The sequence below is a fragment of the Oncorhynchus keta genome, chromosome 4, assembly GCF_023373465.1.
Source record: "Oncorhynchus keta strain PuntledgeMale-10-30-2019 chromosome 4, Oket_V2, whole genome shotgun sequence".
Taxonomy (NCBI): Eukaryota; Metazoa; Chordata; class Actinopteri; order Salmoniformes; family Salmonidae; genus Oncorhynchus; species Oncorhynchus keta.
This window is the reverse complement of record NC_068424.1, coordinates 39,939,362-39,966,775: the sequence shown is the minus strand read 5'-3', so window position 1 is coordinate 39,966,775 and position 27,414 is coordinate 39,939,362. Positions and strand designations below refer to the sequence as shown.

The window sequence follows — 27,414 nt, the reverse complement described above, 5'->3', positions numbered from 1 at the left end:
ATCATCGGATGAGGCCACAGTGTCTTCTGACCCCTAATGTCTCAGCCTCCAGTATTTATGCTGCAGTAGTTTGTGTGTCGGGGGGCTAGGGTCTGTTATATGTGGAGTATTTGTCCTGAATTATCCGGTGTCCTGTGTGAATTAAAGTATGCTCTCTCTAATTCTCTCTCTCTTTCTTTTTTTCTCTCTCTCTCTCTCGAAGGACCTGAGCCCTAGGGCCATGCCTCAGCACTACCTGGCATGATGACTCCTTGTTGTCCCCAGTCCACCTGCCGTGCTGCTGCTCCAGTTTCAACTGTTCTGCCTGCGGCTATGGAACCCTGACCTGTTCACTGAGATTACTATTATTTGACCATGCTGGCCATTTATGAACATTTGAACATCTTGGCCATGTTCTGTTATAATCTCCACCCGGCACAGCCAGAAGAAGACTGGCCACCCCTCATAGCCTGGTTCCTCTCTAGGTTTCTTCCTAGGTTTTGGCCTTTCTAGGGAGTTTTTCCTAGCCACCGTGCTTCTGCACCTGCATTGCTTGCTGTTTGGGGTTTTAGGCTGGGTTTCTGTATAGCACTTTGATATATCAGCTGATGTAAGAAGGGCTATATAATTAAATTTGATTTGACAAGAAATATGGAGTTTTTACGGTATGAAGTCACAGCGTGAAAAATGATAGCAATTAATCAGAGCTACCGAATACAATCCACTCAACTAATCACAATTAAGCTAATGGATGAGTCACCAGTAAAGGCCTCAGCATGCTAACTATGAAACAGTCCCCTGAAGATAAAGCCAAAACATGCAAAGAGAGAAAGAGAGACAGGAAATAAATGACCTCAATACTGTACAGTGCTCTTGTTATGATGTCAAGTGTGATAATTTCAGGCTGATTATGTCAAATTGCAAGTTAAAAGGCACATCCAGGCCTCCTGAGCAGGCCTGCGGTCTAAGGCACTGTGTCGCAGTGCTTGAAGTGTCACTACAGACCCGGGTTCAGTTCACCCATGAGGTGGCGCACAATTGGCCCAGTGTTGTCTGGGTTAAGGGAGGGTTTGGCGGGGCACCTGCAAGCTGACCTAGGTCACCAGCTGGACGATGTTGCCTCTGACACGTTGGTGTGACTGGCTTCCGGGTTACGGGAGCAGTATGTCAAGAAGCAGTGCGGCTTGGCAGGGTCATGTTTAGGAGGACGCATGGCTGTCGACCTTCGTATCTCCTGAGTCCGTAGGGGAGTTGCAGCGATGGGAAAAGACACATCCAAGTCAATTTGGTGCAGTGCAAGATGAAGACCCTACACAATTTGGGGCCTTTATTGGCAGAAATGCTAAAATGGCGGTGTGGCTAGAGTACTGCCTTAATGGTTTCACTCCTACTTGTCTGACATAGCCAAGAGATGAAAGGTACAATCACTGAAGGTGGGATCCTCCTCTTCCCAAACCTTACGTCTGAATGATTGTTTACTGTTATTTAATTTAATTTCAATGCAGGTCTATCTGAAAGAAGAAAAAAATCAGTTGTGGTTGGAGCTACAGTAATGATGATGCCATATAGATATTGTAATATTTGGATTGGATATCTTACAAAGTAAATACAGTTATTTCCTCATTGCAAAGCTATGGGTTATTATAAGTTACCCAGCCCTGGTTGTGGTTGTGGCGTGCAGACTACAGACAGACTATGGCCACAGTGCTCTCTCCCGTCTACAGTCAGTGAGTGAGTCACCCAGAGTAGTGAACAACAGTGGTGAACCAACCCACACCGTCCACTCACAGTGCTGCTGCTCCAGAGGAGGGAGGGCTACCGTGTGAAGTTCTGGCAGGAGCGTGATTACAGAGAGAGAGAGGAACACTGGGAAATGAAGGCGGTGGCTCTTTGAGATGGCCCAGACCAGACTCAGACCACGGAGTGGGCAGCAGCCCTGAATTGGCTCTCTCATCAGCATAGGTGCTAGGCCCTTCCCTCTCTGCCCGAGTTGCCACCAGCTCGCCGCATGCAAATAGAATCATCACCATCAAACGTTCAGACGTGACATTTCTGGAAGACGGATAGCGGGTGGCCATAAGTCGGTTGGAGGCTCCATTGGAATGTATTGTTTTGTTTTCAGTTGCAGACAGATAGCAAACACAGGAATCCTCCTCCTGTACCACTGCCAAGCCTCAATTAGAGCACAATAAGGGTCCTTCAGGCAGTGAGAGGGCAGCCCAAACATGAGATGAAACCACACTGTGCTGAGGGACGGACGGATAAGCCACAGACTCTGAATGGTCAATAGGCTTGGACCCCTTGACATTAAATCAGTCTGTACACGTATAACACATTTTATAACACTTCAGTGTTTCGTCAACATGAAACCCTTTGACACTATTGTACTGCCAAAACAACATCATCACACATTCCAAATTCATGTTTCAGAGTTGACCTCTAAGGATCCAAATACAGTCAGAAGAGAAAAACAAGCTGACATGTAGGAGGCTGGTGAAAAATGCAACCTGACAATTAAACCTGACTGGGGCCTGTGTGTAAATCACATTATGGTTTCTGAGATGTGACCTTACTTACATCAGCCCTAGTAGTAGTAGTAGTAGTGGGCTGGGAAAAAACAATAGCAGAGCAAAAACAATAAGGAGCTAGAGAACATTCCAGAGCCAGAGGGACTGACTGAGTGAACTGAAAGCCACTTATTACAGTGACCAGCCAGGGGAACTGGAACATGCAAGGGGAAGGCTGGAATCCGAAATTACTGTAGGTGTGTTCTGTTCCTCGCCGGTTCCCTGAGGTGTGGTTAGAGGGGAGGTGAGACGGCGGGCAGGCAGAGAGCCAAATAAAGGTCTGAGAAAACCTCAATAGGAACCTCAAAATAAAGCAAGACCAGCCAAGACAGGACACTACTGTTACTGTAGCACACACACACACACACACACCAGATCAAAGAGGGCTGTGGCCTCCACACACAACAAAGGGTGGCACTCTGATGACAGAGCTCTGTGACAGACCGCCAGCCCGGAGGGAGTGGGACAGGAAGAGAACTGCCATGCCAGACAGGACACTGAGGTCAGGACCATGATGGGGGGGGGTGGATGGATGGATGGATGGAAAGAGTGAGTTGGAATACAGGTTGAGAGAGAAAGTCTGAGAAAAAGAGAGGATTCAGAAATAAAGGATGAGTTAAAGAAAGAGAGGATACGGAGAGAAAGCGAATGAGAGAGGATGCAAAGATAGATGGTAGTAGAAAGAAAAAGAGAGAGGGATGGTGGATGAGAGAAAGAGGGATGAGAGAGAAAGAGAGGAGGGGGTGAGAGAGCAGACCCACCAGCTGACCACAAAGAGGTGTGGCTGTTTGCCAGCAGAGCTTGTGTGTGTGTGTGTGTGTGTGTGTGTGTGTGTGTGTGTGTGTGTGTGTGTGTGTGTGTGTGTGTGTGTGTGTGTGTGTGTGTGTGTGTGTGTGTGTGTGTGTGTGTGTGTGTGTGTGTGTGTGTGTGTATATATACCCCACAAGAATAGTAAATAAACAAATATTTGACCAACTAGGGACATGTAGTTCGTCCCCACAAGGTAAAATGCTAATTCTAGGGGGTTTAGGATTATGGTTAGACTAAGTGTTAGAATTCGGTTTAAGGTTAGGAGCTATGGTTAGGTTAAGGGTTAGGGTTAAGGTTAGGTTTTTTTATTAGGGTAAGAGTACAGGTTAGGGTTAGGTTTAGGGGTTCGAGAAAATAGGATTTTGAATGGGACTGAATTGTGTCCCCACAAGGTTAGCTGTACAAGACTGTGTGTGTGTGCGCGCGTGTTTGTCACATGTCTGCATATGTGTGAAGCATGTGTGTATGTGAGAGAGAGCAGAGCAGGGCTGACCAGGGGAATGTGTGGTATGTCTCTCAGTGGGGAGAGGAGGAACTGGAGCTAGATGTAAAGGATGAGAGTGAGAAAGGGAACCAGGCCAAGACATTGGTTGCATCCCAAATGGCACCCTATTCTATTTACACTGCACTACTTTTAACCAGAGCCGATAGGTCTATGTAGAGAATAGGATGCCATTTGGGACGCAGTTCATGCTGCTGCCACTGATGTTGTTGTTGGGGTCAGACATTGCTATATGGATGTGAGCTGGGAGCGTGATGAGAGCACCACAAGGGAGGAAACCAAACAGATACTGTTCATTGGCCAGACTGATTCACAGAACATTACACAAAAACAATGTGAGAACTAGCACAGTGCTACTGGGCAGACTGTTACAAAGTTGTCACATCTGGTTTGCCAGACTCTAGGTACAGAGTAGCACCATCTCACATTGAAGAATTACAGGGAACCTGTTGTTATTGTTGTGAGGGGGTCTTATGAGAGGCTCCTTGTTCTTGACCTTACGGTATTAAAATATAGATACATTTATGATAGACTGGAGGAGACACCTCTTCGAGTCTCAAGGGGATCACATCACAGTTGTATGATCTTCACTGACTCCTCATCATTGTGTGTGTATGTGTGTGTGTTGTAAGACTATGACTTACGAGAGGCTCCTTGTTCTTGACCAGTCGTATGATCTTCACTGACTCCTCGTCATCATCGATGTCATCGGGCAACGGAGGCAGATCGGGGTCATAACTCTTCTGGGCTACCGTGTCATGGACGGACAGAAGACTCTACGGAGGAGAAGAAAAGGGGGATGAAAGAGGATAGGAAAGTGGGCAGGGGGGGGTGAAAGGAGTGTGAAAGAGGAGGCGAGTGGAGAGGAAAGAGAGGGGTTCAAATTCACCATTCACAGACTAGATCCCTATACAACAGTACAAACCAGAGGTCGACCGATTATGATTTTTCAACGCCGATACCGATTATTGGAAGCCAAAAAAATTTGATACCGATTAATCGGCCAATTCTTATTTTTTTTATTTGTAAAAATGACAATTACAACAATACTGAATGAACACTTATTTTAACTTAAAATAATACATCAATAAAATCAATTTAGCCTCCAAATAAATAATGAAACATGTTTAATTTGGTTTAAGTAATGCAAAAACAAAGTGTTGGAGAAGAAAGTAAAAGTGCAATATGTGCCATGTAAGGTAAGCTAACGTTTAAGTTCCTTGCTCAGAACATGAGAACATATGAAACCTGGTGGTTCCTTTTAACATGAGTCTTCAATATTCCCAAGTAAGAAGTTTTAGGTTGTAGTTATTATAGGAATTATAGGACTATTTCCCTCAATACCATTTGTATTTCATTAACCTCTGACTATTGGATGTTCTTATAGGCACTTTAGTATTGCCAGTGTAACAGTATAACTTCCGTCCCTCTCCTCACTCCTCCCTGGGCTCGAACCAGGAACACAACGACAACAGCCACCCTCAAAGCAGCAATACCCATGCAGAGCAAGGGAAACAACCACTCCAATGCTCAGAGCGAGTGATGTTTGAAACGCTATTAGCACGGGCGAACTAGCTAGCCATTTCACTACGGTTACACCAGCCTCATCTCGGGAGTTGATAGGCGTGAAGTCATAAACAGCGCAATGCTTGACGCACAACAAAGAGCTGCTGGCAAAACGCAAAGAAAGTGCTGTTTGAATGAATGTTTACGCGCCTGCTTCTGCCTACCATCGCTCAGTTAGATACTTAGATACTTGTATGCTCAGTCAGATTATATGCAACGCAGGACACGCTAGATAATATCTAGTAATATCATCAACCATGTGTAGTTAACTAGTGATTATGATGGATTGATTGTTTTTATAAGATACGTTTAATGCTAGCTAGCAACTTACCTTGGCTTACTGTATTCGCGTAACAGGCAGATCTCTCTCTCTCTCTTATTGCGTTGGACTAGTTAACTGTAAAGTTGCAAGATTGGATCCCCCGAGCTGACAAGGTGAAAATCTGTTGTTTTGCCCCTGAACGAGGCAGTTAACCCACTGTTCCCAGGCCGTCATTGAAAAAATGACTTGCCTAGACTTGCCTAGTTAAATAAAGATTAAATAAAGGTGTAACAAACAAATAATCGTCCAAATCGGTCCCCAAAAATACCAATTTCCGATTGTTATGGAAACTTGAAATCGGCCCTAATTAATCGGCCATTCCGATTAATCGGTCGACCTCTAGTACAAACCCATACTACAAACATGCTGAGATCCTTTCAACTAGAGGGAGAGAAACGGCAGAGAGAAACAGTGTCCCATGTGGCTCAGTGGGTAGAGTGTGGTGCTTTCAACACCAGGGTTGTGTGTTTGATACCCACGGGGGACCAGTGTGAAAATGTATGCACCCTGCCTCAAGTACCTGTTGATGGATTTGATTTTGTTAAGGTCCCATTATACTAGCTACAAGTGTTAATTGCTATTAAGGCTGATCGTTGGACTCATAGACCTTCCTGAATAAAAGGAGGTTAACGCCACGCTGAGACGCTATGAATCATGGGGGATGTCGAGGTGGACGGAGAAATGAATTACCCTCCCCTGGTAACGGTTTTTGTATTTCCAGAGAGTGAGTGTGTGTCGGGACGGTCCCATGGGAGCGCTAGCTAGCTGATGTTCAGCGATGAGCAAAGTAATGAAGTTCTCAGCTGCCTCACATATTTCACACTCTCACGAGCAGCAGCAGAGAGGGGGGAAAACGAGACGACACAGACGAGAATGATCGCATTCATTTTTCAAACAATTTAACGGCTCCGTGTCGTCTCCGAATGCTGCTGGAAACAAACTGTTTTTTCCATGAAATAAAAAACATAGTCTAATCACGTACCAGAAAGAGGAGGATGAGAGAGGAAGGATAGAGAGGAGGAGAGAAGGAGAAGGAGAAGAGCAGTCTGTTTTATGACATGGGAGCACGATGCACTACAGCGTTCCAAGATGTTCCTAAAGAAGACCAGATGAGAGGAGTGGAGGAGAAGGAGGAAGAAGAAAGAGAGACAACTGGTGTGCTGTACCCAAAGCTCCACTGGGACTCCACCTGCAGCAGACACACCGCCTTCGTCTAGTCACCCTTAGGCCAACCCTAATGAACACTGGCTTTAACTGTGTGGCACTAACTATCTTTTGTCATCATGTTTGTATATGGTTTCTGGGAGCAGTGGAAACACATTTCCTTATGTGAGGACAAATAATGTAATAATAGTAAAGATAACTTATCTTCACAGAATTCTAGAACAGTATAATAACAGACATTATACTAGCCAGTGTGGCAGGTAGCTTAGTGGTTAGAGTGGTTAAAGCATTGGACAAGGTAACCGAAAGGTTGCAAGATCGATTCCCCGAGCTGACAAGGTAAAAATCTGTTGTTCTGCCCCCCTGAACGAGGCAATTAACCCACTGTTCCTAGGTCGTCATTGAAAATAAGAATTTGTTCTTGACTTGCCTAGTTAAATAAAGGTAAAATTCATGTTTTTTTAAAGCAGCCTGCACCAGACCGTGCTCCATTCAGAGCTGATTAAAATATTACAGAACAAATATTTTCAGAGGAACGCTCTCTCTCTTTCTCGATTTGCTGAGGCCAAATCTCCTTTGCCGTTTTTCTTTGTTTCTTCTCCTCTCCTCTTTTTAGGAGGTTAGAGAAAACATTTAATGTGGTGTTGTATCGAGTTTCCAGAGTTTTCCGAAAACAACACCGCCGACGAAACACTGCTGCCCTGTGCCGATGTGACTCCGGAGAGAGGAGTGGAGAGGGGTTTTCACTCCGAGGATAGACAGACGGACGGACGGACACACACAGTGTCCCCCACCTCCCTGGTGAGGTGTCGCTGTCACTCATAACACCTGATCTGGTTCGTCAACAACACCAAGGCCTGTTACTATGTGCCAATCACAGCTTATTCCTGTTTCAACAGCTTCTATAACTTCCTTAACCCAACCCAGCTCACCTCAGGCCTCACAGCTCTCCCCTCCTACCCTCTCCTTCTCACAGCCTTGTGTCTATGTGTGTGAGTGTGTGTGTGCGCGCACGCGTGTGTTTTGCTCCTACCTCTACACCCCTATTAGTCTTGCGTTACCATACTCCCAGTTCTCTAACATTAGGAAGCCTGGAGACCACAGTTAGTTCCTGATATCCATCACAACTAATATCCTGAACACTGAGTATCCTCTCATCAATGCCCACCACTTCCTCCATCAGGGCCTAGTTGACACTCATTCCAGCAGCCCTCCTTTCCCCTTACAGCTCGTAACAGCCTGGCCGGTAATGCCTTGTAAAAACTCCCCATCACAACCACAGACTAGCAACAACAGCACCAGGCTAATAGGTAGCACATGGCAGAGGCAGACCCCTTGCTTGTGGTGGCTGCTGACACACTTGCACCCACACACCAGACACACACAAGCACACAAGCACACACACACACACACACACACACACACAATGGCTGCCACCGTATGGAAGCATTCCTCTGGGTCAACGACAGGGAGCAGGTCCTGTTATGACTCAAAGCCAGTGTTCTGTGTGTGTCTCCCAATTTAAGGTAGAGGTGATATCCTTGTTGGAACTGAACCATTCAGCTGTAGCAGGAGTTGGGTTAGGGAGAGACCGAGGCTGTTTCACAAATGGCACCCTATTCCCTATATAGTGCACTACTTTTGACCAGAGCCCAGTACTACACTATATAGGGAATAGGGTGCCATTTGGGATGCATCCCGGCATCACGGGCTGGGTTGGGTTCGGCTGGGTCCACCCTGTTTTTAGGACCCGTACGTTAAGAGCAGTGTTTGTGTTCATTATACATAATAGGGATCCTATAAAAACAGATCACTGAGCCTGTCCAAACAAACCTCCTATGGATTCCTGGCATCTAGCACTCATTAAGCTGGGCTTGTCATTCGCAGAGTCATTTTTCAACCTGCAGGCAGACAGTGCAAGACTGGCACTTTACTGACTGTTCCAGAGCCCCGCTGTGCTCCGTTCTACTGCGTTCACTTATCTTGCATTCCAAATAGCACCATATTCCCCACATAGTGCACTGATTTTGACCCATAGGGTGCCCATAGTAGTGTACTTTATAAGGAGTAGGGTGCCAATTGAGACACAGCCTTCTACTTCTGAGAGCCCCAGCCCAGCGATGTGGTAGGCAGAGACACCCCGACCCACTGCCAGCGAACACCCGAAACCCTTCCCCCCACCCCAATAGAACAGAACACACAGTTCCCCCCATCGGAAACAGACGGCCGTCAAAATTAGCACTTTCATCATTGTCAATATTAGCGTTTCTGAGGCGGCTAATATGGGCAGGAGTTGTTTTCTCATGTGTGAAGAATCATAAAAAGGGAGAAAAGAGGGGGAAGTGTGTGTGTGTGTGTGTGTGTGTGTGTGTGTGTGTGTGTGTGTGTGTGTGTGTGTGTGTGTGTGTGTGTGTGTGTGTGTGTGTGTGTGTGTGTGCGTGAATGCGTGAGAGGGGGGGTGCTTTAAAAAAGCTGTGATTTATGTCCCACCCCAGGAATGGATCATTTTATAATGGAGAGTGATACTGTTACTATCGCACAGAGACACCATTCAGAGCCCAGGCATCTGCTTGTGTTTTACACACAGACTCTGCGATTTACATGGAGCTGGGTAGGTATCGGGTGCCACGGCAGAACGGTCAGATCCCTATCCAGCCATCAGGAGAGAGAGAGTGAGGGAGAGGGGGGCTTAAAACCCACAGAGAACCATCCGTTGCAGCCACTCAGAAGAGACAGCTTCCAAACCTCAGCAAGTGAGTGTGTTACAGTCAAAGTGTTCCCCCTGACACCATTCCCCAGCGCTGAGCTGGGCTAGCTTCTGCTGAGGTTAATCTATCGTGACCGAGTGCTTCTGCTGCTTGGAGCTAGAAGACTGTCGGTGTGACGGTTTACCCAGGGAACAGTAAAACTATCAGAGAAGCCGGGTAGCAGGCCCAAACCATACAGGCAACAGCCAGCCAGAGAGGAGGGAGGGGGAATTGGGTATGTGGGGGGAGTGGGTGTGAGTGCGTGTGTATACTCTAGGGCAGTTGTGAACATTTCAACCTGTCGCCCCTTCAGGCCAGCAGAGGAGTGGCCCCTACCAAGCAGGCCCAGCGGCGGAGGCAGTGTTTGTAAGTGTATGTGTGTAATGCTTTGACCGCTCTCTCTCCCATCTCTCCATCTTTCACCCTAGGGCCCGACGAGTTTGGCCCAGGAGAGAAACCCCTTGTGATGGATCGACGTTGGCCCTGCCAATAACCTCTGTGTCAAAATACAATAATTGGAGGCGTGCTGCGAGATGCTCCGTGGCACACCAGTGTCTTGAACTAGCCATCGGGGTGAAGGGTTGTAGGGATACGTGGGCACCTCCCTTTGGAGTTGATGGATACGAAGGAGAGGCTGTATCCAAAATGACACCATATTCCCTATATACAGTGCCTTCGGAAAGTATTCAGACTCCTTTACTTTTTCCACATTTTGTTGTTACAACCTTATTCTAAAACTGAATAAATATTTTTTCCCCTCATCAATCTACACACAATACCCAATATACACTGCTCAACAAAATAAAGGGAACACTAAAATAATACATCCTAGATCTGAATGAATGAAATATTCTTATTAAATACTTTTTTCTTTTCATAGTTGAATGTGCTGACAACAAAAGCACACAAAAATGATCATTGGAAATCAAATTTATCAACCCATGGAGGTCTGGATTTCGAGTCACACTCAAAATTAAAGTGGAAAACCACACTACAGGCTGATCCAACTTTTATGTAATGTCCTTAAAACAAGTCAAAATGAAGCTCAGTAGTGTGTGTGGCCTCCACGTGCCTGTATTACCTCCCTACAACGCCTGGGCATGCTCCTGATGAGGTGGTGGATGGTCTCCTGAGGGATCTCCTCCCAGACCTGGACTAAAGCATCCGCCAACTCCTGGACAGTCTGTGGTGCAACGTGGCGTTGGTGGATGGAGCGAGACATGATGTCCCAGATGTGCTCAATTGGATTCAGGTCTGGGGAACGTGCGGGCCAGCATCAATAGCATCAATGCCTTCCTCTTGCAGGAACTGCTGACACACTCCAGCCACATGAGGTCTAGCATTGTCTTGCATTAGGAGGAACCCAGGGCCAACCGCACCAGCATATGGTCTCACAAGGGGTCTGAGGATCTCATCTCGGTACCTAATGGCAGTCAGGCTACGTCTGGCGAGCACATGGCTTAGCGGCCCCACAAAGAAATGCCACCCCACACCATGACTGACCCCCCTCCAAACCGGTCATGCTGGAGGATGTTGCAGGCAGCAGAACGTTCTCCACGGCGTCTCCATACTCTGTCACGTGCTCAGTGTGAACCTGCTTTCATCTGTGAAGAGCAGAGGGCGCCAGTGGCGAATTTGCCAATCTTGGTGTTCTCTGGCAAATGCCAAACATCCTGCACGGTGTTGGGCTGTAGTAAGCACAACCCCCACCTGTGGACTTAAGGCCCTCATACCACCCTCATGGAGTCTGTTTCGGACCGTTTGAGCAGACACACATTTGTGGCCTGCTGGAGGTCATTTTGCAGGGCTCCGCCTGCTCCTCCTTACACAAAGGCGTAGGTAGCAGTCCTGCTGCTGGGTTGTTGCCCTCCTACGGCCTCCTCCACGTCTCCTGATGTACTGGCCTGTATCCTGGTAGAGCCTCCATGCTCTGGACTCTACGTTAACAGACACAGCAAACCTTCTGGCCACAGCTCGCATTGATGTGCCATCCTGGATGAGCTGCACTACCTGAGCCACTTGTGTGGGTTGTAGACTCCGTCTCATGCTACCACGAGAGTGAAAGCACCGCCAGCATTCAAAAGTGACCAAAACATCAGCCAGGACGCATAGGAACTGAGAAGTGGTCTGTGGTCACTACCTGCAAAACCACTCCTTTATTGGGGGTGTCTTGCTAATTGCCTATTATTTCAACCTGTTGTCAATTCCATTTGCACAACAGCATGTGAAATTTATTGTCAATCAGTGTTGCTTCCTAAGTGGACAGTTTGATTTCACAGAAGTGTGATTGACTTTTACATTACATTTAAGTCATTTAGCAGACGCTCTTATCCAGAGCGACTTACTAATTGGTGCATTCACCTTATGACATCCAGTGGAACAGCCACTTTACAATAGTGCATCTAAATCTTTTAGGGGGGTGAGAAGGATTACTTATCCTATCCAAGGTATTCCTTAAAGAGGTGGGGTTTCAGGTGTCTCCGGAAGGTGGTGATTGACTCCGCTGTCCTGGCGTCGTGAGGGAGTTTGTTCCACCATTGGGGGCCAGAGCAGCGAACAGTTTTGACTGGGCTGAGCGGGAACTGTACTTCCTCAGTGGTAGGGAGGCGAGCAGGCCAGAGGTGGATGAATGCAGTGCCCTTGTTTGGGTGTAGGGCCTGATCAGAGCCTGGAGGTACTGAGGTGCCGTTCCCCTCACAGCTCCGTAGGCAAGCACCATGGTCTTGTAGCGGATGCGAGCTTCAACTGGAAGCCAGTGGAGAGAGCGGAGGAGCGGGGTGACGTGAGAGAACTTGGGAAGGTTGAACACCAGACGGGCTGCGGCGTTCTGGATGAGTTGTAGGGGTTTAATGGCACAGGCAGGGAGCCCAGCCAACAGCGAGTTGCAGTAATCCAGACGGGAGATGACAAGTGCCTGGATTAGGACCTGCGCCGCTTCCTGTGTGAGGCAGGGTCGTACTCTGCGGATGTTGTAGAGCATGAACCTACAGGAACGGGCCACCGCCTTGATGTTAGTTGAGAACGACAGGGTGTTGTCCAGGATCACGCCAAGGTTCTTAGCGCTCTGGGAGGAGGACACAATGGAGTTGTCAACCGTGATGGCGAGATCATGGAACGGGCTGTCCTTCCCCGGGAGGAAGAGCAGCTCCGTCTTGCCGAGGTTCAGCTTGAGGTGGTGATCCGTCATCCACACTGATATGTCTGCCAGACATGCAGAGATGCGATTCGCCACCTGGTCATCAGAAGGGGGAAAGGAGAAGATTAATTGTGTGTCGTCTGCATAGCAATGATAAGAGAGACCATGTGAGGTTATGACAGAGCCAAGTGACTTGGTGTATAGCGAGAATAGGAGAGGACCTAGAACAGAGCCCTGGGGGACACCAGTGGTGAGAGCGCGTGGTGAGGAGACAGATTCTCGCCACGCCACCTGGTAGGAGCGACCTGTCAGGTAGGACGCAATCCAAGCGAGGGCCGCGCCGGAGATGCCCAACTCGGAGAGGGTGGAGAGGAGGATCTGATGGTTCACAGTATCGAAGGCAGCCGATAGGTCTAGAAGGATGAGAGCAGAGGAGAGAGAGTTAGCTTTAGCAGTGCGGAGCGCCTCCGTGATGCAGAGAAGAGCAGTCTCAGTTGAATGACTAGTCTTGAAACCTGACTGATTTGGATCAAGAAGGTCATTCTGAGAGAGATAGCGGTAGAGCTGGCCAAGGACGGCACGTTCAAGAGTTTTGGAGAGAAAAGAAAGAAGGGATACTGGTCTGTAGTTGTTGACATCGGAGGGATCGAGTGTAGGTTTTTTCAGAAGGGGTGCAACTCTCGCTCTCTTGAAGACGGAAGGGACGTAGCCAGCGGTCAGGGATGAGTTGATGAGCGAGGTGAGGTAAGGGAGAAGGTCTCCGGAAATGGTCTGGAGAAGAGAGGAGGGGATAGGGTCAAGCGGGCAGGTTGTTGGGCGGCCGGCCGTCACAAGACGCGAGATTTCATCTGGAGAGAGAGGGAGAAAGAGGTCAGAGCACAGGGTAGGGCAGTGTGAGCAGAACCAGCGGTGTCGTTTGACTTAGCAAACGAGGATCGGATGTCGTCGACCTTCTTTTCAAAATGGTTGACGAAGTCATCTGCAGAGAGGGAGGAGAAGGTGGCAAAGAGCTTCTTAGGGTTAGAGGCAGATGCTTGGAATTTAGAGTGGTAGAAAGTGGCTTTAGCAGCAGAGACAGAGGAGGAAAATGTAGAGAGGAGGGAGTGAAAGGATGCCAGGTCCGCAGGGAGGCGAGTTTTCCTCCATTTCCGCTCGGCTGCCCGGAGCCCTGACTTGGAGTTACATTGTGTTGTTTAAGTGTTCCCTTTATTATTTTGAGCAGTGTATATATTTTTAAATTTGCCAAAAATAATCAAATAAAATAAACTGAAAAATGACATTTACATAAGCCTTCAGATCATTTGCTCAGTACTTTGTTGAAGCACCTTTGGCAGCCTTCGAGTCATCTTGGGTATGACGCTACAATATTGGCACACCTTTATTTGGGGAGTTTCTCCCATTCTTCTCTGCATATCCTCTCAAGCTTTGTTAGGTTGGATGGGGAGCGTTGCTGCACAGCTATTTTCAGGTCTCTCCAGAGATGTTTGATTGGGTTCAAGTCCATGCTCTGGCTGGGCCACTCAAGGACATTCAGAGACTTGTCCTGAAGCCACTCCTGCATTGTTTCTCATAGTCTGAGAATCTTTAGGTGCCTTTTGGCAAACTTCAAGCCGGCTGTCATGTGCCTTTTACTGAGGAGTGGCTTCCGTCTTGCCACTCTACCATATCAAATCAAATCAAAGTGTATTTGTCACGTGTGCCGAACACAACAGTGAAATGTTTACTTACAGGCTCTAACCAATAATGTGAAAAAAAGGTATGTGTGTGTGTGTGGGTAAGTAAAGAAATAAAACAATACATTTGAAAATAACAGTAGCAAGGCTATATACAGACACCGGTTAGTCAGGCTTTTTGAGGCAGTATGTACATGTATGTATGGTTAAAGTGACTGTGCATATATGATGAACAGAGAGTAGCAGTAGCATAGCGGGTGGTAGGACACAATGCAGATTGTTAGCCCGGTTAGCCAATGTACGGGAGCACTGGTTGAGGTAGTATGTACAGGAATGTATAGTTAAAGTGATTATGCGTATAAGATAAACAGGGAGTAGCAACAGTGTAAAAGAGGGGTTGGGGGGGCACACAAAAGTCTGATTGGTGGAGTGCTGCAGAGATGATTGTCCTTCTGGAAGGTTCTCCCATCTCCACAGAGGAACTCTAGAGCTCTGTCAGAGTGACCATCGGGTTCTAGCTCACCTCCCTGACCAAGGCCATTCTCTGCCGATTGCTCAGTTGGGCCGGGAGGCCAGCTCTAGGAATAGTCTTGGTGGTTCCAAACTTCTTCCATTTAAGAATGATGGAGGCCACTTTGTTCTTGGGGTCCTTCAATGCTGCGGAAATGTTTTGGTACTCTTCCCCAGATCTGTGCCTTGGCACAATCCAGTCTTGGAGCTCTACGGATAAATCCTTCGACCTCAAGGCTTGGTTTTTGCTCTGACATGCACTGTCAACTGTGGGACCTTACATAGACAGGTGTGTGCCTTTCCAAAGCATGTACAATCAAGTAATTTGAACACAGGTGTACTCCAATCAAGTTGTAGAAACATCTCGAGGATGATCAATGGAAACAGGATGGACCTAAGGATGAACAGGATGGACCTGTTGAGTCTCTTAGCAAAGGGTCTGAATACTTATGTAAATAAGGTATGTGTTTTTTATTTTTTTTATACATTTAAATACATTTTTAAAAACCTGTTTTTGTTTTGTCATTATGGGGTATTGTATGTAGATAGAGAAATGTTTATATTTAATCAATTTTGGAATAAGACTAACGTAACAAAATGTGGAAAAAGTCAAGGGGTCTGAATACTTTCCGAAGGCACTGTAGTCTTGGGCATAAGTAGTGCACTATATAGGGAATAGGGTGCCATTTGAGTTACAGACCGCAGTTATGATGGATTCACATACATGATGGATTCCCCTTATCTCCATTTGTTTCCTGTGAGGGGGTCCATCTGACTCCATTCATCTTGTAACCATTGTCTTTCTGCCCTACTGTACACAGCGTTCTGTCTGTCTGACTCTGAGACGGCTGGACTGATTCAGCAATCCAAACCTCCCTATCTCCATCACACAAACACACACTCAACCATTGAGATTTAGATTTATGTCTAACAAGAGAGAGAGAAGGCAGCCAGAGAATTGTTAAAAGGAGAGAGAGAGAAAGAAGCTTTAAAAAGTTTCAAGAAGTGCTACATCCGTTTGTGTGACATCATATCTGTCTGGCTGACCTGTGGATGAACAGTGGATTGATGTATCACAGAGGACACAGAACCTACGGCTGCATCCCAAATGAAAGAGACTATAGTAAAACTAGGAGATGATGTCATTGTTGGAGGGCGGGAGATGGAATAATAAAATAATGCACTAATACAAGATTGACTGAGTACCATGTAGAAAGATGGAATAAATAGGGAGTGTGTAAGGGAAGGAGGAAAAGAGCCTATGTTCTGTGGTGAGCTGGTAAGTGAGGTATAGAGAGAGAGAGCAAGAGAGAGCGCACAAGAGAGAGAGAGAGACAGAGAGAGTTGGTGTGTGAGTGTGTGTCTGTTACCTTGACGTGGGGTTTAGCCAGTAGTTTTAGCAGCTCTCCGATTCCTCCACTGCCACCTTTAACCTGCAGTTCCTCAGACAGCTGAGATATAGGAATATAGACAGGGAGAAAGAGAGAGAGAGAGAGAGAGAGAGAGAGAGAGAGAGAGAGAGAGAGAGAGAGAGAGAGAGACAGACAGACAGACAGACAGACAGACAGACAGACAGACAGACAGACAGACAGACAGACAGACAGACAGGCAGGCAGGCAGGCAGGCAGACAGACAGACAGACAGACAGACAGACAGACAGACAGACAGACAGACAGACAGACAGACAGACAGACAGACAGACAGACAGACAGACAGACAGAGAGAGACAGAGAGAGAGAGAGAGAGAGAGAGAGAGAGAGAGAGGGAGAGGGAGAGGGAGAGAGAGAGAGAGAGAGAGAGAGAGAGAGAGAGAGAGAGAGAGAGAGTGTTAGCATTAATATAGTCAACACAGACATTCATACAGCTGACTAACAGCTGACTAACAGGACCAGGTTAACACACACACAAACAAAAAGAAGCCCCAGCCATGATCTAGAGACAGGGATTGTCTGTCCAATGTATGCTGAGGGACACCAGGCAGCACCTTAATTCTCTCTACTCCAGCCATAGCCAGGGGCCCAGGCCCAGACCTAGATAACACCTCCCTCTGCAACTGGATCCTGGACTTCCTGAACGGTTCTAAGTAACAAGAACATTTCCCAGGACATAGACATTCTGATATTCGCAGAAAGCTTAAATTCTTGTTAATCTAAACGCACTGTCCAGTTTACAGTAGCTTTTACAGTGAAAGAATACCATGCTATTGTTTAAGGAGAGTGCACAGTTTTGAACATGAAAAGTTATTAATAAACAAATTAGTCACATTTGGGCAGTCTTGATACAAAATTTTGAACAGAAATACAATGAAATACAACCTTCCATAATAAAGCCATCACCTAGAGAGAGAAGTACCCGGAGAAGAGTCCCCTAAGAAAGCTGGTCCTGGGGCTCTGTTCACAAACACAAAGGGACCCCACAAAGCCCTGCGACAGCAATACAATTAGAACCAACCAAATCATGAGAAAACAAAAAGATAAGTACATGACACATTGGAAAGAATTAACAAAAAAAACTGAGCAAACTCGAATGCTATTTGACCCTAAACAGAGAATACACAGTGGCAGAATACCTGACCACTGTGACTGACCCAAAATTAAGGAAAAGTTTGACTATGTACACACTCGGTGAGCATAGCCTTGCTATTGAGAAAGGCTGCCGTAGGCAGACCTGGCTCTCAAGAGAAGACAGGCTATGTGCACACTGCCCACAAACTGAGGTGGAGACTGAGCTGCACTTCCTAACCTCCTGTCAAATGTATGACCATATTAGAGACACATATTTCACTCAGATTACACAGACCCACAAAGAATTTGAAAACAAATCCAATTTTGATAAACTCCCATATCTACTGTGTTAAATACCACAGTGTGGAATCACAGCAGCGAGATGTGTAACCTGTTGCCACAAGAAAAGGGCAACCAGTGAAGAACAAACACCATTGTAAATACAACCCATATTTATGTTTATTTATTTTCCATTTTGTACTTTAACTATTTGCACATATGACATTTATTCTTTTATGAGTATAATATTTACTGTTATTTCTTTAATTGTTCATTTCACTTTTGTATATTATCTGTTTCACTTGCTTTGGCAATGTAAACATATCTATCCCATGCCAATAAAACCCTTACATTGAAAATGAATTTGAACTGAAAGAGAGAACGAGATAGAGAGAGAACCAACCGTACATTTCCAGGCCTTTTTATTGTTTTATTAAAAAGTTTAGCTCATAACTCACTAGGGAGTAAAGATGAGGCATGTTTGACAACATACTATACACTACCTTGATGCTTCTACTCTAGAATCACACTTTCCATTCTCTCTCTCTTCATCTGTCTGTGTGAGAGGAAGAAAAAAACCTGATGGGCTACTTTGTGGATTGTGGCTGAGCGTGCTTCATTTGTAACTCCATAGCCGGTGGGCCCACACTGGGGTGTATTTAGAGAGGCCTGATGTGGAGCACTGAGTTTACAGTTCCCGCATCCCTGAGAACCGATTACGTTATTTCAAACGCAAATAAAAACCTGCTATAACTGACACACAAATCTTGTTCAATTAATGGTTGTCCTTTAAGGATTTAATGTGACACCAGAGGTTTCCACAACATTATCTGGTTAGGAGAATATCTTACTTGTGCAAAAGCATGGTTCTGTCTCTTCGACATGATTACGTCTCTTGGACAGTGCCGTCGGAAAGAGCTTAGTGCTGGATGAGATTATGAAATGTAAGAATTGAATGAAATGCTGGTATACTACAGCTTCAAATATGTCAGGTTTGTCTACCCTAATGACAGTTTCACAATTTCACACAATGACAATATTTGTCAGTATGCGTTCACCTCCGTGTCTTAAACACTTTGAGACAAAGATAATAATAATAATTAAAGTGAGACTTAAAGTGATAATTAAAGTGAGACAAATAAGCTACCTGACCTCATCACTTGTACATCTCTAGCACTGTGACTGTGGAGTGGCAGTCAGTGGCTGCCTATGACCTGTGTGTGTGTGTGTGTGTGGGGGGGGGTAATGTTTACAGTAAATTTTCATTGTTTATTTCACTTTTGTTTATTATCTACTTTTGTTTATTATCTGCTTTGGCAATGTTAACATGTGTTTCCCATGCCAATAAAGTCCTTTAATTTAATTTAATAGAAAAGAATAGAGAGAGCGAGAGCGAGAGAGAGAGCGAGAGAGCGAGAGTGAGAGTGAGAGAGAGCGAGAGAGCGAGAGAGAGAGTGAGAGCGAGAGAAATGCTCTCTGGGCCCACCTGGTGGCCAGTCTGGGGAATGACAGCCTCTCATTTAGTGAGTCTATGGCTGCAGTTGTCACCTGCTGAGCCAGCTAACACACATACACACACGCACTAGAGGTCTGGACTTGTGGGTCTGTGGCTACAGCCGTCACCTGCTGAGACTGCTCTAGACAGTACAATAGGGCAGACAGGAGTTGAAGTGTCATTTTATGTTAGGCAATCAATTAAACCTCCATTACCGAAATCCAAACCCAAAATGAATTTAACCAAGAGCTCCTCTAGTATAGCAGGTCAAATACATACACTCTACACAACAACTTAATTCGGTTCCATTTCGAGCTCCGAGCAACGACGCGGTTGAAAAAGGATACTTCTTAAAAACACACACAAGTGCTTGGAATCGTTTTGCACCGCCGTCGTCTGCTCGGGCACTCCTAGACACGTTGATAAAACATCTCTGGCTTTTATCATGATATCTAATAATCCCTGCGTGAGGTTTCTCACAGAATTTACGAGGAAGCGTAAATTTAAGAAGCTGTAATTTGACAAATTTACGGGGGGGGACTGATAGTTGTGTCCCATAAAGAAATACTGAGATGGACGCTTGCCACGACCTAGGAAGGGAGGGAGAGAGGGAGAAGGAAAGAGAAACAAAGTTGTCCTGCACTCTCTCTCTTAATTGAGTTCAATTCAAAGGGGCTTTATTGGCATGGGAAACATACATTTACATTGCCAAAGCAAGTGAAATAAACAATCAGAATTGAACAGTAAACATTACACACAGAAGAGTTTCAAAATAATAGAGATTTCAAATGTTATATTATTGGCTATGTACAGTGGTATACAAGAAAGAAAAATAAATACAAATAAATATGATTGTGTTTACAATGGTGTTTGTGCTCCACTGGTTGCCCTTTTTGCATAGCAACAGGTCACACATATCGCTGCTGTGATGGCACACTGTGGTATTTCACCTAATATAAATGGGCGTTTATCTGAATTGTATTTGATTTCAAATTATGTGTAATCTGAGGAAAATATACAGTTGAACTCAGTTTACATACACTTAGGTTGGAGTGATTAAAACTTGTTTTTTAACCACTACACACATTTCTTGTTAACAAACTACAGTTTTGGCAAGTCGGTTAGGACATCTACTTTGTGCATGACAAAAGTAATTTTTCCAACAATTGTTTACAGACAGATTATTTCACTTATAATTCACTGTATCACAATTCCGGTGGGTCAGAAGATTACATACACTAAGTTGACTGTGCCTTTAAACAGCTTGGAAAATTCTAGAAAATGGTGTCATGGCTTTAGAAGCTTCTGATAGGCTAATTGACATCATTTGAGTCAATTGGAGGTGTACCTGTGGATGTATTTCCAGGCCTACCTTCAAACTCAGTGCCTCTTTGCTTGACATCATCGGAAAATCAAAAGAAATCAGCCAAAACCTCAGAAGAAAAAGTAGACCTCCATATGTCTGGTTCATCCATGGGGACAATTTCCAAAGGCTTGAAGGTACCACATTCATCTGTACAAACAACAGTACACAAGTATAAACACCATGGGACCACACAGCCATCATGCCGCTCAGGAAGAAGAAGCGTTCTGTCTCCTAGAGATGAACGTACTTTGGTGCTAAAAGTGCAAATCCATCCCAGAACAACAGCAAAGGACCTTGTGAAGATGCTGGAGGAAACAGGTACAAAAGTATCTATATCCACAGTAAAATGAGTCCAATATCGACATAACCTGAAAGGCTACTCTTCAAGGAAGAAGCCACAGCTCCAAAACAGCAATAAAAACCCAGACTACGGTTTGCAACTGCACATGGGGACAAATATCGTACTTTCTGGAGAAATGTCCTCTGATGTGATGAAACAAAAATAGAACTGTTTGGCCATAATGACCATCGTTATGTTTGGAGGAAAAAGGGGGAAGCTTGCAAGCCGAAGAACACCATCCCAACAGTGAAGTACGGGGGTGGCAGCATCATGTTGTGGGGATGCTTTGCTGCAGGAAGGGCTGGTGCACTTCACAAAATAGATGGCATCATGAGGGAGGAAAATTATGTGGATATATTGAAGCAAAATCTCAAGACAGCAGTCAGGAAAATGTTCTTCCCCAAACTTGAAATTCACATCTTCTTGAACTGCACTGTTGGTTATTATCTTGTAAGTAAGCATTTCACGGTAAAGTCTACACTTGTTGTATTCGGCGCATGTGACAAATAAAGTTTGATTTGACATAGGTGGCATGTTTGGGGAAGAACATTTTCACCATAAAAATGCACCTTTATAATGAAGCATTACATGCATAATCGCATTTGCGGTGACTTTTGAGACTGTTTTTTCCCCTCCGTTAATTGATTGCATTTTGGAACAATCACGTTTATAGCCTACTGCGGTTAGGCTCTACACCAGTTGTAAAGCGAATGAATGTGCTTAACTTTAAGGAGTTATTTGGCCATTTTAGTTTTGATACAAACCTTATCAAAACATATAGGTCTATGGACATGAGGTGTGTGACTATGATTTGAAAAAGTTGCCAAAAAAAGGCAAGCGCTGTTTCTTTCCTTACCGCAAACAAGCTGGGCATCGTTTACAAGTGTCAATATACTGTATCATTCACAGGTGATAGGCTAGTACTGTTCTTAATTTAATGTTGTCTTTACATATAGTAGATCATATATGTGTGAAATTAGTTTTGATTTAAAATGGACCATTATCACATTATCATGCACCTGTCTCAGAACAGGGGTAGGGGAAAAAAATATGTCATCTATGCACTTAAATAGCCAATGGAGGATGCTTTTCCCGTGGTTCATTTCCATGCCAGCCAGGTAGGCTATCCCCCTTTGTAAAGGTAAGTAATGTGCTTAATATTAGGAAAGTTGAGAAATAAATATAGTAGGCCTTAGTCTATAGAAAGCTGATGCGATCCTCCTCTTTTTAAGAGACCATAACTCTGTTATCTCATGCATTTGCATAGCCTAGAGAAATGTTATGCAACATGAGCTCTTATGAAGTGTTTGATTTGATTTTCGATCACATTTGCATTGATGTCAGGGTGATTAGAGGGACAATAGAGTGCTGAGTACCAGGCAGTTAACATGTTTGGTAGGCTACAAATGACAATCATCAGCATCAGAGCTTGAAAAAGCGTATTTACCGTGACTAAACTATTAAAATATTGTCTGTGGGTATAACAGGACTGATTTGGCAGGCGAGACCCCAATGACAATCCATCCAGGACTTTTCAATGCTTTTCTATGGGAAAGTCTAATAATTAGGACCCAGATTGCAGTTCCTATGGCTTCCACTAGATGTCAACAGTCTTTAGAAATTGTTTCATGCTTGTTTTTTGAAAAAATGTATTCTTTCGAAGTATCCCTCAGAAGAAGTTTTTTGGCTCGGGGTGAATGAGTGTGTGCTCCTCGTTCTTTTTCTCCGGTATTGAATACCGTATATTCCGTCTTAAATTTGATTGATTATTTGCCTATTAGGGTACCTGAGGCTGGATTAGAAACGTTGTTTGGATTGTTTGGATGAAGTTTACAGGTAACTTTTTAGATTCCTTTGTAGGTATGTTGGGCGAGTCGGAACAGGTGGATTTCTGAATCAAACGTGCCATATAAACTGACATTTTTGGGATATAAAGAAGGACTTTATCAAACAAAATGAACATTCATTGTGTAACTGGGACCCTTTGGATTGCAAAAAGATGAAGATCTTCAAAGGTAAGTTATTTATTTTATCGCTATTTCTGAGTTTTGTGACACCTGTTCAGGTTATGAATTTATGTTAATGCAGGAAGTATGCGGGGCGCTGTCCTCAGAAAATCAAATTACATTTACATTTACATTTAAGTCATTTAGCAGACAGAGTTACCTCTGCTGCAAAGGATAAGCTCTTATCCAGAGCGACTTACAAATTGGTGCATTCACCTTATGACATCCAGTGGAACAGCCACTTTACAATAGTGCATCTAAATCTTTTAAGGGGGGATTACTTTATCCTATCCTAGGTATTCCTTAAAGAGGTGGGGTTTCAGGTGTCCCCGGAAGGTGGTGATTGACTCCGCTGTCCTGGCGTCATGAGGAGTGTGTTCCACCATTGGGGAGCCAGAGCAGCGAACAGTTTTGACTGGGCTGAGCGGGAACTGTACTTCCTCAGTGGTAGGGAGGCGAGCAGGCCAGAGGTGGATGAACGCAGTGCCCTTGTTTGGGTGTAGGGACTGATCAGAGCCTGGAGGTACTGAGGTGCCGTTCCCCTCACAGCTCCGTAGGCAAGCACCATGGTCTTGTAGCGGATGCGAGCTTCAACTGGAAGCCAGTGGAGAGAGCGGAGGAGCGGGGTGACGTGAGAGAACTTGGGAAGGTTGAACACCAGACGGGCTGCGGCGTTCTGGATGAGTTGTAGGGGTTTAATGGCACAGGCAGGAGCCCAGCCAACAGCGAGTTGCAGTAATCCAGACGGGAGATGACAAGTGCCTGGATTAGGACCTGCGCCGCTTCCTGTGTGAGGCAGGGTCGTACTCTGCGGATGTTGTAGAGCATGAACCTACAGGAACGGGCTACCGCCTTGATGTTAGTTGAGAACGACAGAGTGTTGTCCAGGATCAGGCCAAGGTTCTTAGCGCTCTGGGAGGAGGACACAATGGAGTTGTCAACCGTGATGGCGAGATCATGGAACGGGCAGTCCTTCCCCGGGAGGAAGAGCAGCTCCGTCTTGCCGAGGTTCAGCTTGAGGTGGTGATCCGTCATCCACACTGATATGTCTGCCAGACATGCAGAGATGCGATTCACCACCTGGTCATCAGAAGGAGGAAAGGAGAAGATTAATTGTGTGTCGTCTGCATAGCAATGATAGGAGAGACCATGTGAGGTTATGACAGAGCCAAGTGACTTGGTGTATAGCGAGAATAGGAGAGGGCCTAGAACAGAGCCCTGGGGGACACCAGTGGTGAGAGCGCGTGGTGAGGAGACAGATTCTCGCCACGCCACCTGGTAGGAGCGACCTGTCTGGTAGGACGCGCCGGAGATGCCCAACTCGGAGAGGGTGGAGAGGAGGATCTGATGGTTCACAGTATCGAAGGCAGCCGATAGGTCTAGAAGGATGAGAGCAGAGGAGAGAGAGTTAGCTTTAGCGGTGCGGAGCGCCTCCGTGATACAGAGAAGAGCAGTCTCAGTTGAATGACTAGTCTTGAAACCTGACTGATTTAGATCAAGAAGGTCATTCTGAGAGAGATAGCGGGAGAGCTCGCCAAGGACGGCACGTTCAAGAGTTTTGGAGAGAAAAGAAAGAAGGGATACTGGTCTGTAGTTGTTGACATCGGAGGGATCGAGTGTAGGTTTTTTCAGAAGGGGTGCAACTCTCGCTCTCTTGAAGACGGAAGGGACGTAGCCAGCGGTCAGGGATGAGTTGATGAGCGAGGTGAGGTAAGGGAGAAGGTCTCCGGAAATGGTCTGGAGAAGAGAGGAGGGGATAGGGTCGAGCGGGCAGGTTGTTGGGCGGCCGGCCGTCACAAGACGCGAGATTTCATCTGAGAGAGGGGAGAAAGAGGTCAGAGCACCGGGTAGGGCAGTGTGAGCAGAACCAGCGGTGTCGTTTGACTTAGCAAACGAGGATCGGATGTCGTCGACCTTCTTTTCAAAATGGTTGACGAAGTCATCTGCAGAGAGGGAGGAGGGGGGAGGGGAGGAGGATTCAGGAGGGAGGAGAAGGTGGCAAAGAGCTTCCTAGGGTTAGAGGCAGATGCTTGGAATTTAGAGTGGTAGAAAGTGGCTTTAGCAGCAGAGACAGAGGAGGAAAATGTAGAGAGGAGGGAGCGAAAGGATGCCAGGTCCGCAGGGAGGCGAGTTTTCCTCCATTTCCGCTCGGCTGCCCGGAGCCCTGTTCTGTGAGCTCGCAATGAGTCGTCGAGCCACGGAGCGGGAGGGAGGACCGAGCCGGCCTGTAAGATAGGGGACATAGAGAGTCAAAGGATGCAGAAAGGGAGGAGAGGAGGGTTGAGGAGGCAGAATCAGGAGATAGGTTGGAGAAGGTTTGAGCAGAGGGAAGAGATGATAGGATGGAAGAGGAGAGAGTCATGGGGGGAGAGAGCGAAGGTTGGGACGGCGCGATACCATCCGAGTAGGGGCAGTGTGGGAAGTGTTGGATGAGAGCGAGAGGGAAAAGGATACAAGGTAGTGGTCGGAGACTTGGAGGAGTTGCAATGAGGTTAGTGGAAGAACAGCATCTAGTAAAGATGAGGTTGAGCGTATTGCCTGCCTTGTGAGTAGGGGGAAGGTGAGAGGGTGAGGTCAAAGAGGAAAGGAGTGGAAAGAAGGAGGCAGAGAGGAATGAGTCAAAGGTAGACGTGGGGAGGTTAAAGTCGCCCAGAACTGTGAGAGGTGAGCCGTCCTCAGGAAAGGAGCTTATCAAGACATCAAGCTCATTGATGAACTCTCCGAGGGGACCTGGAGGGCGATAAATGATAAGGATGTTAAGCTTGAAAGGGCTGGTAACTGTGACAGCATGAAATTCAAAGGAGGCGATAGACAGATGGGTAAGGGGAGAAAGAGAGAATGACCACTTGGGAGAGATGAGGATCCCGGTGCCACCACCCCGCTGACCAGAAGCTCTCGGGGTGTGCGAGAACACGTGGGCGGACGAAGAGAGAGCAGTAGGAGTAGCAGTGTTATCTGTGGTGATCCATGTTTCCGTCAGTGCCAAGAAGTCGAGGGACTGGAGGGAGGCATAGGCTGAGATGAACTCTGCCTTGTTGGCCGCAGATCGGCAGTTCCAGAGGCTACCGGAGACCTGGAACTCCACGTGGGTCGTGCGCGCTGGGACCACCAGATTAGGGTGGCGCGGCCACGCGGTGTGGAGCGTTTGTATGGTCTGTGCAGAGAGGAGATAACAGGGATAGACAGACACATAGTTGACAGGCTACAGAAGAGGCTACGCTAATGCAAGGAGATTGGAATGACAAGTGGACTACACGTCTCGAATGTTCAGAAAGTTAAGCTTACGTAGCAAGAATCTTATTGACTAAAATGATTAAAATGATACAGTACTGCTGAAGTAGGCTAGCTGGCAGTGGCTGCGTTGTTGACTTTGTAGACTAGCTGGCAGTGGCTGCGTTGTTGACACTACACTAATCAAGTCGTTCCGTTGAGTGTAATAGTTTCTACAGTGCTGCTATTGGGGGCTAGCTAGCTAGCTAGCAGTGTTGATTACGTTACGTTGCGTTAAAAGAACGACAATAGCTGGCTAGCTAACCTAGAAAATCGCTCTAGACTACACAATTATCTTTGATACACAGACGGCTATGTAGCTAGCTATGTAGCTAGCTACGATCAAACAAATCAAACCGTTGTGCTGTAATGAAATGAAATGAAAATGTGATACTACCTGTGGAGCGAGCGGAATGCGACCGGGTTGTTGAGTGCGGAAGTTCTATTCAGTAGACGTTGGCTAGCTGTTGGCTAGCTAGCAGTGTCTCCTATGTTAAGGACGACAAATAGCTGGCTAGCTAACCTCGGTAAATTAAGATAATCACTCTAAGACTACACGCTCTAAACTACACAATTATCTTGGATACGAAGACAGCAAAGACAACTATGTAGCTAGCTAACACTACACTAATCAAGTCGTTCAGTTGAGTGTAATAGTTTCTACAGTGCTGCTATTCGGTAGACGGTGGACGTTTGCTAGCTGGCTAGCTGCTGGGCAGATAGCAGTGTAGACTATGTTAGGACGACGAAATACAAAGTTGCAATAGAAGTGCTGACTGTTTCACTTTGTTGTCCTCTTTCTTTTCCTTTTTCTTCTGTCCTTCTTTTGTCCTTATTTTGTCTTCCTTTCTTCTGTTAACTAGATATTTTTGTTGTTATTCTTTGTAAGCTACTAGCTTCTTCCAGAAGAGTCCCTAGCAACTGCTTAGCAACAAGTAAACAATTCTGCTAGCAATTCAGCTAGCTAAGATAACTGTACAATTTTATGAAAAATAGTTAATTTTTCAAAAGCCTGTCTTTTGGCTTGTTCCTTGTTTTGTCTTCTATTGAGTCTTGCAGTTTTCTCTTGATTTTTTTTCGATGTACTTCACTCTAAAAAAACATTTAAATCTCAATATATACAGGAGCTAATTTTTCAGCAGCTGCTCAATTTAGAACTCCGAATGCTATGCTTTTGC

At 45.8% G+C, this 27,414-nt stretch overlaps 1 protein-coding gene across 8 annotated transcripts in view; it reads right to left on the bottom strand.

The window, feature by feature from the left end:
* Positions 1-27,414, bottom strand: part of LOC118383018 (MAGUK p55 subfamily member 7-like) — a 268,329-nt gene that overhangs the window by 113,087 nt on the left and 127,828 nt on the right. For 7 of the 8 annotated variants that reach the window (XR_008112793.1, XM_052506919.1, XM_052506917.1 and 4 more), the window contains 2 exons: positions 16,347-16,427; positions 4,503-4,634 (listed from right to left, as the gene is read on the bottom strand). Coding sequence is in view for 7 of the 8 variants with exons in the window: in XM_052506919.1 (XP_052362879.1) it covers positions 4,503-4,634; positions 16,347-16,427 (213 nt within the window). In the remaining variant the exon portion in view is untranslated. Of the gene's footprint in view, positions 1-4,502; positions 4,635-10,738; positions 12,035-16,346; positions 16,428-27,414 lie in introns of those variants that run through there. The other variant, XM_052506923.1, reaches the window with a different exon arrangement.